At 40.2% G+C, this 18,053-nt stretch overlaps 1 protein-coding gene across 1 annotated transcript in view; it reads left to right on the top strand.

The window, feature by feature from the left end:
* The window catches only part of KIAA2012 (KIAA2012 ortholog), a 167,460-nt gene that overhangs the window by 42,880 nt on the left and 106,527 nt on the right, over positions 1-18,053 (top strand). Inside the window, 5 exon segments of the mRNA XM_043995853.1 lie at positions 150-259; positions 261-316; positions 3,592-3,738; positions 9,719-9,874; positions 11,898-12,026. Of these exon segments, the coding sequence (XP_043851788.1) occupies positions 150-259; positions 261-316; positions 3,592-3,738; positions 9,719-9,874; positions 11,898-12,026 (598 nt within the window).

The following is an 18,053-nucleotide window of genomic DNA, read 5'->3' as shown; positions in this document are numbered from 1 at the left end:
AGCAGTATCATGAAAGGATAGCAAATGCAGGGGCCAAATTTAATATGGGGAGAGTTAATTGGGTGGCTCGCCGTAATATTTGTGTATCAGACGTCAGTGTTTAAATACTTACTATATTGGTTTTTGCTCCGTTTGTAATTTTTGCGTAGGTGCCAAAGGCTTTGAAATTACCCTCAATCACAGAAGAAGCACCAAGAGCCCACGATGCCAAGAAGAGTCAGCTCAATGACTATGGCATCCCAGAGGAGCTGCTTATCTTCCACGGACTTTCATTTGTTTGCTGAGAACCAGCCCAAAGAGAGGGACAAAAAAGGAGGTAAGTGTGCTGGGGATAGGACAAGTTAAAGAAGACAGAAATGATCACAGAATGCATCTACAGGGATTTAAAGTTGGTTCACCTATGTCAGTGCAAATTTTCAGTCCTGGGTCCCAAGGAAAGATTCTTTCAGGTGCTTCCTAAGCCATTCTATTGTAGCTACTCCTTTGCCATTGGTAATTTATTTCCTTCCTGCATTCCTTTAGCCTGGGATCAGCACAGTCCCTTTCATGTAATTTTTGGTTGTTGTTCAGCCGTTTCAATTGTGTCCAACTCTTCATGACCACACTTGGGTTTTCTTGGCAAAGATACTGGAGTGGTTTGCCATTTCCTTTTCCAGATGAGAAAACTGAGGCAAAACCAGATTAAGTAACTTGCTCAGTTTAGAGTCTGAGGCTGGATTTGAATCAAGGAAGATGAGTCTTCTTGACTCCAGGTGCAGCATGCTATCCATTGTACCCCCTACCTGCCCTTTAATATAATAGGTGCTTAGTAAATGACTGAATGAATGAATCCAATCAGCCAGTTAACCAGCCAATAAGATGATTGCTCCTGAGCAGTTGACTGCCTTTTATCTTCCTTTCAGGCATCAATCATTCAACAACTCTTTATTAAACTAAGTGCAAGGCATTTTCCATAAGTGACTATCATTTCTCTAGGGAGGCTTGAATTTGGAGTCATGTAAGGAATCATGAGGTTCATTCATTAAACAAAAATAAGTCATATGGACATATGGCAATGTGATAGGCATAGGGGTGAAGAGCTTATAGCTTTGTAGGAAGGATGATAGAGACACAAATAATGACAGTACTATACACAATATGAAAAACTCATGAGATGTACTTATGAGATACAATAAGGCATAGAGGAGAGGAGAGGTCAATTCTTGGCTGAGGGGAATCACAAGAAGTCATCATGCAACAGAGGGAAGTTGAGTTGACCCTTGAGACAGATAGGAAGGACTTTCTGGGCATAAGGAACAGTATAAGAAAGGAAGAAAGGTGAAAAGGGGAAACATAGTAGAGAGATCATAAGTTTCAGTTTGGCTGGAACAAGGAACATAAGACAAGAGATAGTCTGAGAAAAGGTCAGAAAGGTATATTAGATCTAAATCTTGTAAAACCTTCAATGTTTGTAGATGTTTGAACTGTATTGAATATGCCACTAAAGATTTTTAAGCAATGGAATACCATAATCATAGCTTTGATTTAGAAAAATTGATATGGAAGGAAACAAGCATTTATTTTAAAATTTGATATAGAAGGGTAAAAAAACATTGATTAAATACCTACTGTGAGTCAGGGACTATGATCAGCACTTTATAAATGTCTCATTTTATAAGATAATATTTATGTTATCCATAATTATTATAAGTAATGGGTAACCTAAATGTTATCTTATAAATGAGATATTACTGTATTATATGAGACATGACTATAAGTAATATTTATTCTCACAACAAGCCTGGAGGTAGTTGCTACTATTATCCCCAGTTAAGGGAACAGAGGCTGAGAGAAATTAAGTGATTTACCCAGGACCACACAGCAAGTAAGTGTCTGAGATTGGATTTGAACTCAAGTCTTCTTCTTCTGGCCCAATACACTATCTCCTACATCATCTAACTGACAATGGTATAGCAAATAGATTGGAGAAAGAAGGGCCTGGAAGGAGGAGATCAGTGAGAAAGGTAATATCGTAGGGCAGGCAAAATGGTAATGAGGACCTGAACTAGGATGGTAGCAGTGGAAATAGTAAGGAGAAGACAGAAGCAAGAGGAATTGGGGAGAGAATTGGTGGGATTTAGTTGTAGAAGGAGAAGGAGGGAAAAGAGTCAAGAAGATGACAACTTCAAGAAGATGACAACTTCACATGAGTGACTAGGAAAATGGTGAGTCCATTAACAAAAAGAAGAATGTCAGGAGACTTTTTGGATAGAAGGGGACAGGGATACAATGTTTTGAACATCAGAGCTGTCCAGCAGACAGGGGACATTTAAATCATGTCTAGAGCTCTGACAAGAGATTGTGACTGGCCATAAAGATTTAAATGCCTCATTAGACATACTCGAAGAAATTATATTTAAAGCTATAGGAGTGAATGAACTTACTAAGGAAGGGAGTGTAGAGAAAGAAGCAGAGAGGCCTGAAGCTCTTTTTGTGGTAGCAAAGAAATGGGAATTAAGGAGTTGTCCATAAATGTAATGAATACACAAAGAAATGACAAAAGAGTTGGTTTCAGAGAAACCTGGGAAGGCTTATATGAACTGATACAGAGTGAAGTGAGCAGAACGAGGAAAATAATTGTATACAGTAATAACAATATTGTCAAAATAAACAATTTTGGAAAACATTAAGCAATGATCAACCATGAACCCAGATGACCAATAATGAAGAATGCTACCTAACTTCTGAATTAATATTCAGAATGGGGGCAGCTAGGTGGCGCAGTAGATAAAGCACCGGCCTTGGATTCAGGAGGACCTGATTTCAAATCTGGCCTCAGACACTTGACACTTACTAGCTGTGTGACCCTGGGCAAGTCACTTAACCCCCATTGGCCCGCAAAAAAAAAAAAATTCATACACAGAATGAAACACATTTCTGTACCAATGGCCAATATGAGATTTTTGCTTTGCTTAACTATGCATATTTGTTCCAATGCATTTTGGGGGTTTTTCAGTGTTGAGGGAAGGAGAGGAAATAAATGCTTGTTGAAAGAGAGAAATAAGGAGGGAGTGAGGGAAGGAGTGAGAAAGAAGTACAGAGGAAAGAGAGGGGGGAAGAAAGAAGGGAGAGAGAAAGGGAAGAAAGAGAAGAAGGGTAGAGAAAGAGGAAAGGGAGGGGAGAGAGGGAGAGAGAGAGAGAGAGAGAGAGAGAGAGAGAGAGAGAGAGGAGAGAGAGAGATCTTATAATCCTATCCATTTCGTGGACTCTGAATTAGTATCTTAAAATGCCATAGTCAACTTGGTATAGTGGAAAGACCCCTGGGCTGGGTGTTGGGAGTCCTTAGCTCTCATCCCTGCTCTGCACTAATTGACAGTCATTTCCTCTATCTTGGCCTTGGTATCTTCCTCTCTAAAGTGAAGGGGTTTAACTAGAGGACTCCTAATAGACTATGATGTGTGTATGGTGAGTCTTCCTCAACCTTACAAAAGATCAGGAAAACCAGTGAGAGACGTCATCTTGGGAGGAAAATACAACCTCAATCTTAGGAGAAAAAATAGCTAATAATGGCAAGCCAGTTGATTTTCATTCTACTATGTCTTCACTTTCTAGGGTCTTGGAATACTGAATGCAGATCCGAGGCTAACATAGAAGGGAGATCTTTGCCAAAACTTTCTCTGAAGCACGACTCTTACTCTCAGCCACCACTGACTATGCATCTCCCAAAGGGCTTGGGTAGAAACTCACCACTGATTCCAGGTACTTCCTCCCTGCCCTCCATTATATTTTAGGCAACTTGTTCTGGAAGGAAGGAAGGAATGAAGGGAGGGAGGGAGGAAAAACAGATTCTCCCTCAGCAAGACATCTGAAGGAGAGGTCAATTATTTGGATCAGGTTAGCTTGAGCTAATTTTGTTCCTAGCCCATCAGAGTATTGTAGAGGACTGAACACTGGACTTGGAGTCAAGAAGACCTTTGTTTGGATCCTGCCTCAGTGTACTAGCTGTGTGACCCTGGAAAAGTCACTGGACCTCTCTGGACCTCAGTTTCCTCTCTGTAAGATGAAGGGTTTGGACTCAATGACCTCAAAGGCTCTAAATCCTATGATCACTCTCTGCTGATACTTTTTTGTCATAAATTAAATATTATCTATGGCTAATAATCTTTCACAAGGTCATAGATCATGATTTGTACAGAAGTGTTAACTAGGAGCAATGGGTAAAAGTTGCAAAGAGACAAATTTGGGCTTGATATAAAAATAAAATCCTAAGAGTTAGAGCTTCTAAAAGTACAATGTACTGCCTTGGGAATAGATATTCTATCTTAACATGTCTTTGAGCAAAGAAAGGAAAGAAGGAGAAAAACATTAATTAAATGCCTACTATGTGCCAAGTATTGTGTTGAGCTCTTTACAAATATTATCTCATTTGATCTTCACAACAAAAGGAGGGCAATAATAGCAGTATTATCATTATTTCCATTTTATAGATGAGGAAACTGAGGCTGAAAGTGGTAAGTGTCTTACCCAGGGTCACACAGCTAAGAAAATATCTAAGACAGGATTTGAACTCAGAGTTTCCTGATTCTAAGTCTACCTCACTATCCACTGTACCTCTTAGCTGCCTCAAAGTCTATACTTGGTGTTGAGGACATTCTTGTCAGTTATAGGTTGAACCACAAGGCTCTGTGGTCCCTTATGGTATTCTGTGATTCTGTAATTTAGAGATTGAAGCACTCAAGATAATCTAGCCCAGTTCTTTCCTTTTCCAATGAGGATCCTGAAGAAGAAAAAGGCTAAATGATTACCCAAAGCTATACAGGTAGATGGTTGCAGAGATGGGACTAGAACCCAGGTTTCCTGATTCCCAGTCTCTCTTCCCTTTCTCATTTACTTGGCTGAATCTATTGAACAATCAATAAGTATTTATTAAGTACCTACTATATGTTAGGTTGGATGACAGGGTGATGCTGGAATTGGAGTCAGAAAGACTTGAATTCAAATCCATCCTCAAACACTTACCAGCTTTTGACCCAGGACAAGTCACTTAAGCCTGTTTGCCTCAGTTTCCTTATCTATAAAATAACATGGAGAAGGAATGAGAAACCACTCTAGTATCTTTGCCAAGAAAACCCTAAATGGGGTCACAAAAGTTGGACACAACTGAAACAACTGAACAACAACATGCTAGGTACTGTAACGATTGGAATGATGCCACCTGCTGGAGACTTACTGTAGAAGAGTTCCGCCCATGACAACGAAGGTCTTTGAGGGCAAGACCAGGAGTCTTTTCTTTGGCATCAGGAAGTGACGCGGGCTAGTGGGAGGAGGAAGGAAGAGACTGGGGCTCAGTCTTCCCTCTCTTTCCTGAGGACTCTGGTGGAGAGCAGAGCTAGAAATGTGCTCTCCCTTTAATAGATAGGAATCTAGGGCCTTTCTTCTCTCTTTATCGAATTCTTATTCTCCTTAATAAATGCTTAAAAGTCTAACTCTTGCTAAAGCTTATAATTTATTGGCGACCACTCATTAAATAGTTTAGACAGTTTAGCTAGAATTTTAGCCCTTAACAGTACCATGGATACAAATATAATAAATTAAACCATCCTACTCACAATAGATTTTGTTAAAAGAAATGTGGCCAGGAGAGCAACCTAGAATTTCATAAAGTAGAATTTTAGAAACTGTAGCACCTTGGTGGGAGAGAGACCTTTTAACCAATAACCTCTCAAATTGGACCATATAGTTATGAATCTAAGAACATAAACATGTCACAATCAGTAAAAACTTATTAAGCACCTACTATGTGCCAGGCCCTGGGCTCAGCAATATGGATACAAAAAGAGACAAAAGACAGTTTGTGCCCTCATGGAGCTTACAATTTAATAGTCAGTTATTGTTATTTTTCTATATGTTTGTATATGGAGAGAGAGAGAGAGAAAGAGAGAGAGAGAGAGAGAGAGAATTCAGGAATCTGTTTTTCTTGTCTATACATGTTTGTAACAGTGTGTTGTTTTTCTTGTTTTCTGGATTAGGGAGGGGGAGATGAAAAGGAGAAAATGCAGATCAGAAAATAAAATGTAATTTTTTAAAAAATATTTATTTCACCCAGCACCTAGAGCAGTGCTCTGTACATAGCAGACACCTAATAAATTCCACCTTTAAAAGAATCAGGAGAAGTAAAAGGGTGGGCAGAGGATCATTGTAAATTAAGATATGTTGAGTTGATGAAATCCAGGAATCAGAAGGAGAAAACATGGTGGAGAGAATCTAGTTAGAAATAGAAGAGGTATTGTCATCAGAGAATGTGATAGATCATTGGATTATATTCAGACAGAAGAAATATATGAGGAATTTAGGAAATAGATAAAAAGCCTAAGAAAGAAGTATGGTATAACAGAGATAGGAGATTTCAGTTATTCAGACATCTACTGGAGTGTCTTCTTGGCCAAAGCAGAAAAGCTATTTCTTGGTTTACCTGAATGACAATTTCATCCTTCAAAAGATGGAGGACCCCCCCAAAAAAATAGGACACTTGACACTTACTAGCTATGTGATCCTGGGAAAGTCACTTAACCCTCATTACCCCACCAAAAAAAGATGGAGGACCCAAGGAGGTAGGTAGTATGGCAGAAGGAGTACTGGCCTTGGAGTCGAATCTTAGGCAAATCATTCTGAGCCTCTCTTAGCTTCCCATCTGTAAAATGAGGACACTGGACTGGATGGCCCGGGAGGCTCCTTCCAACTCTAAGTCCACAACCCTATGAAATTCTATTCTGAATCTATATTTTAACAAAAAAAAAAGCTGCTTGCTTCTGAGTTAGAAATGATGAGAACTAGGGGCAGCTAGGTGGTGCAGTGGATAGAGCACTGGCCCTGGAGTCAGGAGGACCTGAGTTCAAATCCAGCCTCAGACACTTAACACTTACTAGCTGTGTGACTCTGGGCAAGTCACTTAACCCCAATTGCCCTGCAAAAAAGAAAGAAAGAAAGAATGAGAACTACATGGAATTTGTGGTCAAGGAGAAGAAAAATAGGCATAGTCTGACATGCAGCCTATGATTAGGGAGAGATTTCAAGGGGTTCAGATAAAAAGGATAGGATGGATTCTATTAACTCACCTTGTACATGGGAAGTCACCAACAGGATGAATGGAAAAGCTCTCGACAAAATTATGAAGACACAAAAAAGCATAATTCCAAGAAAGACGTTATCTAAAGAGATTGACATGGATATACTGGGAACTCACCAATCATTTCGACCTTTAAAAAGCCTTGTACAGATATGGAAGCAAGAGCAAGTAATCAAGCATTCACAAAGCATGGAATAGTCTTGTGAAAAGAGTCTCAATAAAAATGGCCTATCATTTACAAAGCACTTCAAGATTTGCAACATGCTTTGCACACATTAGTTTACAGGATCCTGCAAAAGCTCTCACTAGCCCAGGGTACAGAGTCTGGTAGGTTGCACAATGTCTCTGGTACATTTCTAGGCATGGTGGGAGAATATTTTCATGCTTTTCATACATTTGGGCTGTTTTTCTGCCAGCCCCTTTTTTATTGTCTATGGACTTATGTCTGACTTTTGCAGTTTCTGAAGAAATCACTTACTATAATTCCTTCTTGGACTTCGTTATCATTATGAGTTTTGTGCAACTTTTAGGTTTCTACTGGAACAGGTGTAAAGGAGGTAGTGAGGTTTTGCTGAGAAACATGGGATTTGTTTGTTTTTTGGAGGCAATTGGGGTTAAGTGACTTGCCCAGGATCACATAGCTAGTGAGCCTCTGAGGTCAGATTTCAACTCAGGTCTTCCTGACTTCGGGCTGGTGCTCTATCCATTGTGCTACCCAGCTGTCCTGAACAAACATGTCATGTCGTTACATGGCAGAGTAGATAGACTGCTGAACTTGAAGTCAGGAAAACCTGAGTTCAAATCCTGCTCTGACACTATCTAGCTGCATGATCTTGGGCTAGTCCATTTAAACTCTCATGTGAGGTTCCTCGACCTATATAAATGTGGATAATAATAGCCACCAAACTCACAGGATTGTTATGAGGATCAAATCATATGACACATATGCTTGCAAACCTTAAATTCTATAAAATGCTTTGCTATTTATTATATGATGTTTATAAAATCTTAAAGATGAATAAGATAATAATTTAATTATTTACTCCTAAATACTTAAACTGGTTAATACATAGAGTCAGATCTAATAAGATAAAATTTAAGAGAGATAAAATGCAAAGTCCTTACATTAGTAATTATTTTTAAATTAACTTCACAAGAGCAAGATTAGGTAGTCCTGATTAAGACAAAAGTTTGATAGAAAAAGATCTGAAGGTTTTAGTAGACAACAAGCCCAAGATAAGTCAATAGTATGATATTGTGGCTAAAAACCTAATGCAACTTAGGCTTCATTGAGAAGGAGAGAGTCTAATACCAAGGAGGTGGGAGCTCTACATTCTGATCTCTCTAGACCTCATTTAATGTGTGATGTTCAGTTTGAGTTTTTTGTTCACTTCTGAGAACCGTAAAGAACATCCAAAAGAGATTGGTGGAAGTTCTCAAACTCATGTCATATGTTGAATATACCCAGGGGATATTTAGCCTAGGAAGACTTAGGAGTAACATGTCTTCAAGTACTTGAAAAACTGTATTTGAAAGAGGGACAGCTAGGTGACACAGCGGATAGAGCTCCAAACCTGGAGTCAGTAAGAACTGAGTTCAGATCTGGCCTCAGACACCTTACTAGCTGTGTGACCCTAGGCAAGTCATTTAACCCTGTTTTCCTCCGTTTCCCCATCTGTAAAATGGGGGTGATAATAATAGCACCTACCTCCCAATGTTGTTGGGAGGATCAAATGAGATAATTGTAAAGTGCTCAGCATAGTGTCTGGCACATAGCAGGCATGTTAGTTGTTATTAGACTTATTCAACTTGTCCCAAGAGATCAACATTAAGAACGATGGGGGGGGGGGGTGCAGTGGATAAAGCACTGGCTCTGGATTCAGGAGTACCTGAGTTCAAATCCAGCCTCAGACACTTGACACTTAGTAGCTGTGTGACCCTGGGCCAGTCACTTAACCTCCATTGCCCCACCAAAAAAAAAAAAAAAAAAGAATGATGGGTGGGGTTTTCTAAGAGGTAGTTTTAAGCTTGATATAAGGAAAATCTTCCTAATTTCACAAGTGAAATAGGATGCCTCAGGTAGAAATTTCTCCTCAATGGAGAAAAGGCCGAATGATCCCTTCTCAAGAAGATGGCAGGGCAGATCCTTGTTTAGATTTGGATTGGACTAGATTGGTTCATCTGAGGATCCTCTGGAACTCTGGATTTGGGGCCAGTGGCCCCCTGTTTGAATCCTAGCCCCAGTGTGACCATGGTAAATCAGTTAATTTCCCTGAGCCTCAGGTCCTCTCCTAGGAAATGAAGGGATTATATTGCATGACAATCTAGAGTCTCTTCCAATTTTAAGTCTATGATCTTCCCATAGGTTGTGGCTAAAGTGCTTAGCTACCCCCCAAAGGCAAGACACATAATCTTGCCAATTCTATTTCATCCAATCACATAAAGCACTTGTCCACTTCCCCTTTTGCAAGACCAAAGAGGAACAGAATTAGGAATGATTGGAGCTAACCCACATTGTTCACTAAGAGTCATCATGCATACTCTTATCGTTTCCCTCTTACTAATAAATATGTTCTTTTGTCTCATTTGTTTCTCTCTCTTTGCTTTGTCCAGATAATGATTTTTCTCACCCACATGCAATTACTCATGAAATAAGGGATTCAGAGACAAAGAGTAGCAAGACTGAGCAGAAAACATCTGGTGCCAGAGATCCCAAAGAACTTCTGGATGATAGAATCAGCCGGTGTGGCCTCCCAGAAGAGCTCACAGGTAGCCAACCACTCCATCTTGCCTGATGTGTGCTTGTGATTTGACAGGGATCCAAAATAGCATATCTGGGCAGAACTATGAGATCTCCGATGGTCACTACACTGATGAAGAAAATCAGCATCAACTTTGGGAATGTCAGTGGGGTTAGCGTTCACCCCGCAGCTTCATTCCTAAAGAGTCAGTACATGTTTGAAGGCTTCGCTGCACCAACTTGCACTGCCAAGCCATTTTGGATTTTCCTCATCCCTGGCAAGAGCAATGCGATGACATAGCCTCATTGAGCTAATGGATAAGGCATTAGGTACCCTGTTTACCCCGAACATGCCACCCAGAGTTATCATGTGCCTTCTGCATGAAATCGAGTCCAACAAACATAGTGAATATCAGACTGGTCCAGAAAAAAAGCAGAGATTTCCCCTAGCCTCATTTTAGCCAAGGCAAGATCCGAGAAATACAGAATTTGGGAGCCACTCTTACAGAAAAAGTATGGCCCCCAAACACCATTCATCCATGATGCCAGCTGTTGCTACTTAGCTTATTGGCCATTTGTTGACTTTTTGCCTGAATGGAAGGATAGATACTTTCATCTTGTCTTCTTTAGTGCAAAGCCAAGTTTCTTCAAAAAGAAGTTACTGTCCCTTAGAAGCCACTGGAACCTCCCTAACTTCCCTCAGATCAGGTGGAAACTTCCTAGTTTTTTCCTCAGTGGTCACATCATAGAATTGGCTTGAACCAGAGATTTTAGAGAATATCATCCGGTCAGTAGTGTAACAGAATGACTGTTGTTGTTGATGATGATGACATCATCACACATTTTGGGTGCCCCTGAAGATATATATCCCAGCACTGAGGCCATTCTATAGAGAAGCAACATGAAATAGTACAATAGCAGCTAGAGTTGGGATAAGGAAAAAAACAAACTTAAATCCCACCTCTGACATTGACTATCTAGATGACCATAATGGAGTCACTTAGCCTCCTTGAACCTCATTTTCCTCTACTATAAAGGGGAGCAATAATACCTACCAAATGGTACTCATTTGGAAGAATTGTTTTGAAGACCAGATGTACAGTCATTTGTAAACCTTAGAGTACTATATGTCAATTATTATTAAGTTCCAGGACCTTGAGCTAATCATGCCAAGTGCCTATCCCACCTACCCTTCAACACATTTATACAGGTGAAATCTAGGTTAAAACGAAAGTCAAGGGCGGTGTAGAAGAGGAAAGAAAATAAGAGGAGATGGGATAAAAGGGCAGCGTGCAGCCCGAGGGGGCTGTTTGTAGGAAGGGAAAGAGGGGGCACTGTTGCTAGGCAGCCAGTCTCAGTTTTGCCAACATTTGCCTGGGTGCCAGGGGATTTTTATACAAGTGCCTCCAAAGTCTTTTTTAAAAGCACTAACTGGGTAAAGCTTCCTTCTCCTCATCCTCCTCCTCCTCCTCCTCCTCCTTGAAATAATCACCTTGATCAGCAGTTGGCTCTTGTCAGCACCCAAAAACATACAAATGTATGTGTGTGACTGCCCTGCAGGGCTACAAAACATGTTGGGTTTTTTGTTTTGTTTTTTTGTGAATGGGATGGTTTCTTGACCTTTCACTCCTTCAGGTGTTGCTAGTCCTGCTAATTCAGGGATTCTTTACCTGAAGCCTGTGAACTTGGTTGTTCTCTTTGAAAATATATTGGGGAGGGGGGCAGCTAGGTGGTACAGTAGACAAAGCACCGGCCCTGGATTCAGGAGGACCTAAGTTCAAATCTGGCCTCAGACACTTGACAGCTGTGTGTCCCTGGGCAAGTCACTTAACCCTCATTCCCCTAAAAAAAAAAGAAAGAAAATATATTGGGGACTGGACTTCAATATAATTTGTTCCCTTTGCAATCCTATGTACTTTATTTTATACACTTAAAAGCATTAATCTGAGAAGGGGTCCACAGGCTTCATCAGACTGCCAAGGGGGCCCACAGCACACAAAAAAGAGGTTTTAGTTAGAGCCCCTGGGCTAATGCCTTGTGTTTATTTTCAAGGGAGTTCTCAGGACCCAGCACTTGGAAACATCTTGATGGGGCCTGCTGGAGATATTGTTTTCCAGCCTCTCTTGGGTTCTGTCCAAAGCACAGACCTCCCTCTTCAGCTTGACTTTGCATCAGGTGAAGGTAAGCTGACACACTCCAGGTCACTCTTCTTTTTCAAAGGGGAAAAATTTTGGCCTTATAGCTCCTAAAACTTCCCAGCGATGGAGAGACATCATTAAAATCAGACCAAAGTCAGCAGTTTCCCCCCTCTCGCTGACACAGTGCTGCTTCTGTAGTTCGGTACAATAAGCTAATGTTTGCATAACAAGTTTACTCACGCTGGAGAATCTTGGGAGAGAAGTTCCAGGCCTGGGCCTCACTTGGAGGAGGGGGAGGAGGAGATCTAATGTACATGGTTGATTCCTTGATGAGAATGATAACGCCCCTTTGGTATTTGCCCAAACTAAACACTGCCCTTCTTTTCTTTCCAGCCAACCTCTAGAATCAGAGGTGGCTACTGGTAGCGGGTCAGGTATTCGTGTTATGTGCGTCGGTTCACCAGTGTGAATCATCTGGCTCCTGACAGATATGCAAAACAATTTCCAAAAACCCTTCTGGCGTGTTAGCTTGTTGGGAAAGAGGATAGCTGATTTTGGGGTTAGAGCCATTTTGCAAAGCAGTATGCAAAAAAAAAAACCCTGAAAGCAGACAGTAGAGAGTGTCAGATGGTCAATAAATATTGTGATGTGTTTGCATAAATATGGTCATCAGGGGTGTTGATGATGGAGATAAAGAACATAGTGATCTAGGAGGTTAATGTCATGGCTTTTCAAGTGATGAGAGTCAGGAGATTGAGATTCTCAATCAAGCTCTTTGTCTAGCTGGATGAACTAGGGCGAGTCATTTCTCTCTGGTCCTTAGTTTCTCAACTAGATGATTTTTTAGGTTCCTTCTAATAAATGAATGAATGAATATAGTTCTCTCCAGCTCAAACATCCTATTATTTTCTATTATGGTAAATTACATTTGGGTGAAAGGTAATTTCCTGCTATTGAAGTAGCCACTTTTGGACCATGGTGTTCCAGAGGTTCATACTTAGTGGTTGTTTGTTTCCTCTGAATGACATTTTTATTTAAAAGTCCAATTGTATATTCTTTCCAGTCCTTCCATGAATGTGTGTGGCCTGACCACAGCTCCTGAATCTTATTCCTGCATGGCTTATATCTCAAAGTAACTGCAAATAACCACTTTATTCTATACTATTCCAGAGGACACTTTAATTAGACAAGTGTTAAACACCAGCAGCATTATCCAATTGGTATAAAAGCTGGAAAGTAAATGTGATTCCATTAACCTGCAGTATCAGTAGTAAGTAGCATTGTAATTTAGGAGATTAAAGGCAAAGTGATTTTAGCCAAATCATCCTTTCTGGTGATGGTCAAAGGGGAAAGGGTCAAAGTTTGAGCCACTAAAAATGTTTTAAGCCACTCCACAAATGGTAGCATGGTGTGTTCAAAAGAAGAATCTTGCAATGATTCACAAAATACAATGACTTGACAATTATAAATCATGGCGCAAGGGGAAGTTAACACAGTAGACAAAAGAATTAAATACTTAAAAAATCTTGCCTGGGTACAATGATGGGCAAACTTGGGCTTGATATGAGGAAAAACTTCCTAACAATAAGCAATCTAAAAGGGAATGAAACTTCCTCATGAGTTGGTAGGTTCCCTCCCTCTGGTTGTCTTCAGTCAAAGGCTTACTAACCACTTGGTAGAGATGTTGTAGGGCGGGATGTTGTTTTTGTTTTTGTTTTTAGTGAGGCAATTGGGGTTAAGTGACTTTCCCAGGGTCACACAGCTAGTAAGTGTTAAGTGTCTGAGGTCGGATTTGAACTCAGGTCCTCCTGACTCCAGGGCCGGTGCTCTATCCACTGCGTCATCTAGCTGCCCCCAGGGGGATGTTGTATTTAAAGGAGAATGGAACAGGCACTAAGTTAAGTACTTTATAAATATCTTATCCTCACAGCAACCCTGGGAGGTAGGTGTTATTATTATCCCCATTTTACAGTTGAGGAAACTGAGGTAAACAAAGGTGAAGTGACTTGCCCAGAGTCACACTAGTAAATATCTAAGACCATATTTGATCTCAGTTCTTTGTGACTCCAGACCCAACACTCGATGCCAATTAGCTGCCTAAGGTACAGATTGCTATAAATAGCCATTGAAGTTTCTTCCAGCTCTGAAATTCTATGTGACTCTGCTTATTTGATTTTTATTGAACTTGCAGTCCACTAAAACCCTCAGGTCTTTTCCCTATGAACTATCTATCATCTATTTTCATTGCCCCATGATGTATTTGTACTGGTGATTTTTTTTAAAACCAAGTAAAGAATCTTTCACATATCCCTCTTAAGTCTCATTTTACCCAATTTGGTCCATCATTTGTGCCTGGCAAGGACATTCATATCCAGATTCTCTCAACGAATAGGTTAGTTATCTCTTCTAGTTTCATGCCATTGACAAATTAGAAAATCATTCTTGTTCAGTTGTTTTCAGACGTGTTTGACTCTTTGTGACCTTATCTTGGCAAAAGTACTGGTATGGTTGGCCATTTCCTTCTCCATCTCATTTTACAAATGAGGAAACTGAGGCAAACAGGGTCCAGTGACTTTCCCAGGATCACACAGCTAAGAAGTGTCTAAGACCAAATTTGAACCCAGGAAGATGAGTCTCCCTGACTCCAGGCTCTGCACTCTATCTACTGTGACACTTAGCTGCTGTTAGAAAAGTATACCATCTGGGGCAGCTAGGTGGCGCAGTGGATAGAGCACCGGCCCTGGATTCAGGAGATCCTGAGTTCAAATCCAGCCTCAGACACTTAACACTTACTAGCTGTGTGACCCTGGGAAAGTCACTTAACCCCAATTGCCTCACTTAAAAAAAAATTAAAAAAAGAAAAAAGAAAAGTATACCATCATATGATGGTGATGTAATATTATTGTGCTATAAGAAATGACAAGCAGGAAGATTTCAGAAAGGCCTGGAAAGACTTATATGAACTGATGTATAGTGAAGTGAGCAGAACCAAGAGAATATTGTACACAAAAACAGCAATATTGTTTAAGAACTGTGAATGACAACTATTCTCAACAATACAATGATCTGTTAAGGGCTAAAATTCTAGCTAGTCTCTCTAAAATATCTAATGAGTGGTCGCCAATAAATTATAAGCTTTAGCAAGAGTTAGACTTTTAAGCATTTATTAAGGAGAATAAGAATTTGGTAAAGAGAGAGAGAAAGGCCTAGATTTCTATCTATTAAAGGAAGAGCACATTTCTAGCTCCGCTCTCCACCAGAGTCCAAAGGAAAGAGAGCCCGAGAGCGAGCGCCAGTCTCTTCCTTCCTCCTCCCACTAGCCCGCGTCACTTCCTGACTCCTGGTCTTGCCCTCAAAGACCTTCGCTTCATGGGCAGAACTCTTCTACAGTAAGTCTCCAGCAGGTGGCGTCATTCCAATCGTTACAGATCCAAGACAATCCCAAAGGACTATTGATGAAACATACTATGCAACTCCAAAGAAAGATCTGATATTGATGGAACAAACTAAAGCATGATATTTTTCACTTTTTATTTTTTTATTCAAGTTTTCTTATACAAAATTACTAATATGGTAATGTTTTACATAATCATACCAGTATAACCCATATCTGATTGCTAACTGCCTCAGGGAGGAGGAAGGGGAGGAAGGGAAGGAGGGATAAAAAAATAGAACCCAAAACTATAAATAAAAATATTTATTATGGGAGCAGCTAGGTGGCACAGTGGATAAAGCACCAGCCCTGGATTCAGGAGGACCTGAGTTCAAATCCAGACTCAGACACTTCACACTTACTAGCTGTGTGACCCTGGGCAAGTCACTTAACCCTCACTGCCCTGCAAAAAAAAAAAAAGTTTATTACCTAAAAAAAGAAAAGTAAACCATCTATGATTTTATCCAAGTCATTGATGAAAATGTTGAACAGAATGGAGCAAAAATATTCCTCCAGTATATGTTCCATTACATATTTCCCTGAGGGTTATTATTAATCATAAGATCATAGATTTAGAGCTAGAAGGAAATTTAGCAGCTGTTGAATTCAACCCCTCTTTTTCCATGTCTGTGCTGTTATCCATGATTTTTTGTGTATGTGAGGCAATTGGGGTTAAGTGACTTGCCCAGGGTCACACAGCCAGTAAGTGTTAAGTGTCTGAGGCCGGATTTGAACTCAGGTCCTCCTGACTCCAAGACCAGTGCTTTATCCATTGCGCCACCTAGCTGCCCTATCCATGATTTTTTAAAGCACACTCTAAGTGACTCAATAATTATACCCTCAGTTTCTTTCAGTAATCTGAGCTATTCTTTGTCTGAGACTGGTGACTTTAATCCATTGAAGACGACCATCTCTTCATTCATCTTGGGTTTCAATTCCCTGTTAAACATTTTTGTTCTCCATATTGCCAATTCCAGCTGGCGTTTTTATTTCATGTGAACTATATTCTTAGTTTTTCTTTACAATTTCCATTGGCAATTTGTTCCTAGCCTGTTTCTGACTTTTCTCTCCAAAAGTGTTTCTTTCTTTCTGATAGCTTCACTACTAGGTTTTTCTAATGTGTCATTTTCTAGGGGCATGGAATTAGAGGAACTGAATAAATGACGCAAGAATGTTTCAGCTGACCCTAGGTTGCCTTTGACAATTAGAACAAGAATATGCTCAGTTGATTAGTTTTTTCCTTTTTCCTCTCTTTTTTTTATTTTTATTTTTTGCAGGGCAATGGGGATTAAGTGACTTCCCCAGGGTCACACAGCTAGTGTTAAGTGTCTGAGGCCAGATTTGAACTCAGGTCTTCCTGAATCCAAAGCTGATGTTTTATCCACTGTGCCACCTAACTGCCCCCTTTCTTCTCTTTTTGCCACTTAAATAGTGTTTTGGTTGGGAGGAGTGTTTAGCCACCCTTAGCCTCCCTTACTACTTCCTGGGTCCTCTGGGATAGAAGGTCCTCTTTCATCAATGGGATTGTTAGCAAAATATAGCTTTTCCTCAGGACCTATTCTCTGAACAACTTCCTTCCTAATGCCTATGTTTAGGCATCTTTAAAAGAGTCATTTCTCGGGATCAATGCCCGCATCCTCCACCAAAAAAAAAAAAAGAAAAGAAAAGAAAAGAAAAAGAGTCATTTCTGTGTGCCAATGTCACCCAACCAAAATGTGCCGTTCTTTCTATGAAGGACCTCCTCAAAATAGTTATCCAAACCTGAATAATAAAAATAGCTAAATTTGCATTATGCTTTATAGTTTGAAATGTGCTTTACATTTATTATCTCATTTTGATTCTTATAACAACTTATTGTGAAATAAGTGCTATTATTAATTATTCCCATTTTATAGATAAAGAAACCGAGGCTGAGAGAAATCAAGTGACTTGCCCAGGGTAGCAAAGCTAGTAATGTTTGAGATAGGCTCAGAGCTCAGGTCTTTCTGACTCTAAGGCCAACACTCTATCCATCAATCCTCATTACATGGGTGTATCTTTCCAGTCTTAGAGGGAGAAATGATAAGGAGGGCAAAGCGGGGATTCCTGAGAGCACTTTTACCCTTGCTCCCAGTGGTTTCTGGCCACTGACTCACAAGGACTGACATCAGCAGATAACACCAACTGAATGCAGGTCAGCTGTTTTAGGAAAAAAGACAGAGAATAGTGGGGCTTAGAGTCAGAAAGACCTGGGTTCAGATCTCACTTGTAACACTTATTAACTATATGACTCTGAGCTAAACTCTCCTCTACATGTCTTAGGCAATTCCCTAGGACTAATTATTCAAGCCATAGACAACTTGAGTTCCTTCTGATAACAAAACCTTTTCATATTAGTCTTATTTTGAATGACAAGGACACTTAGCTCCCTTAATAGAACTTGTTAGAGAGGTGCATTAAGCTTAACACTGTAAATAGGACAGCCTGGACCTATCAGATGTGCATAAAATCCCCCCAAATAGTTTTAGAGGTCTTAAAAGCACTGCTAGCACAGCCATATCAAGAGAGTGAAGTAGGGGATCTTTTCTTTCACCTTCATGAAATTTCACTATGGCCCTGATTAGAGGGACCCCAAGAGTCCCAAGTTCAGAGAGGGCT

This window comes from Dromiciops gliroides, chromosome 3, assembly GCF_019393635.1.
Source record: "Dromiciops gliroides isolate mDroGli1 chromosome 3, mDroGli1.pri, whole genome shotgun sequence".
Classification (NCBI taxonomy): Eukaryota; Metazoa; Chordata; class Mammalia; order Microbiotheria; family Microbiotheriidae; genus Dromiciops; species Dromiciops gliroides.
This window is presented reverse-complemented; position numbering and strand designations above follow the sequence as displayed.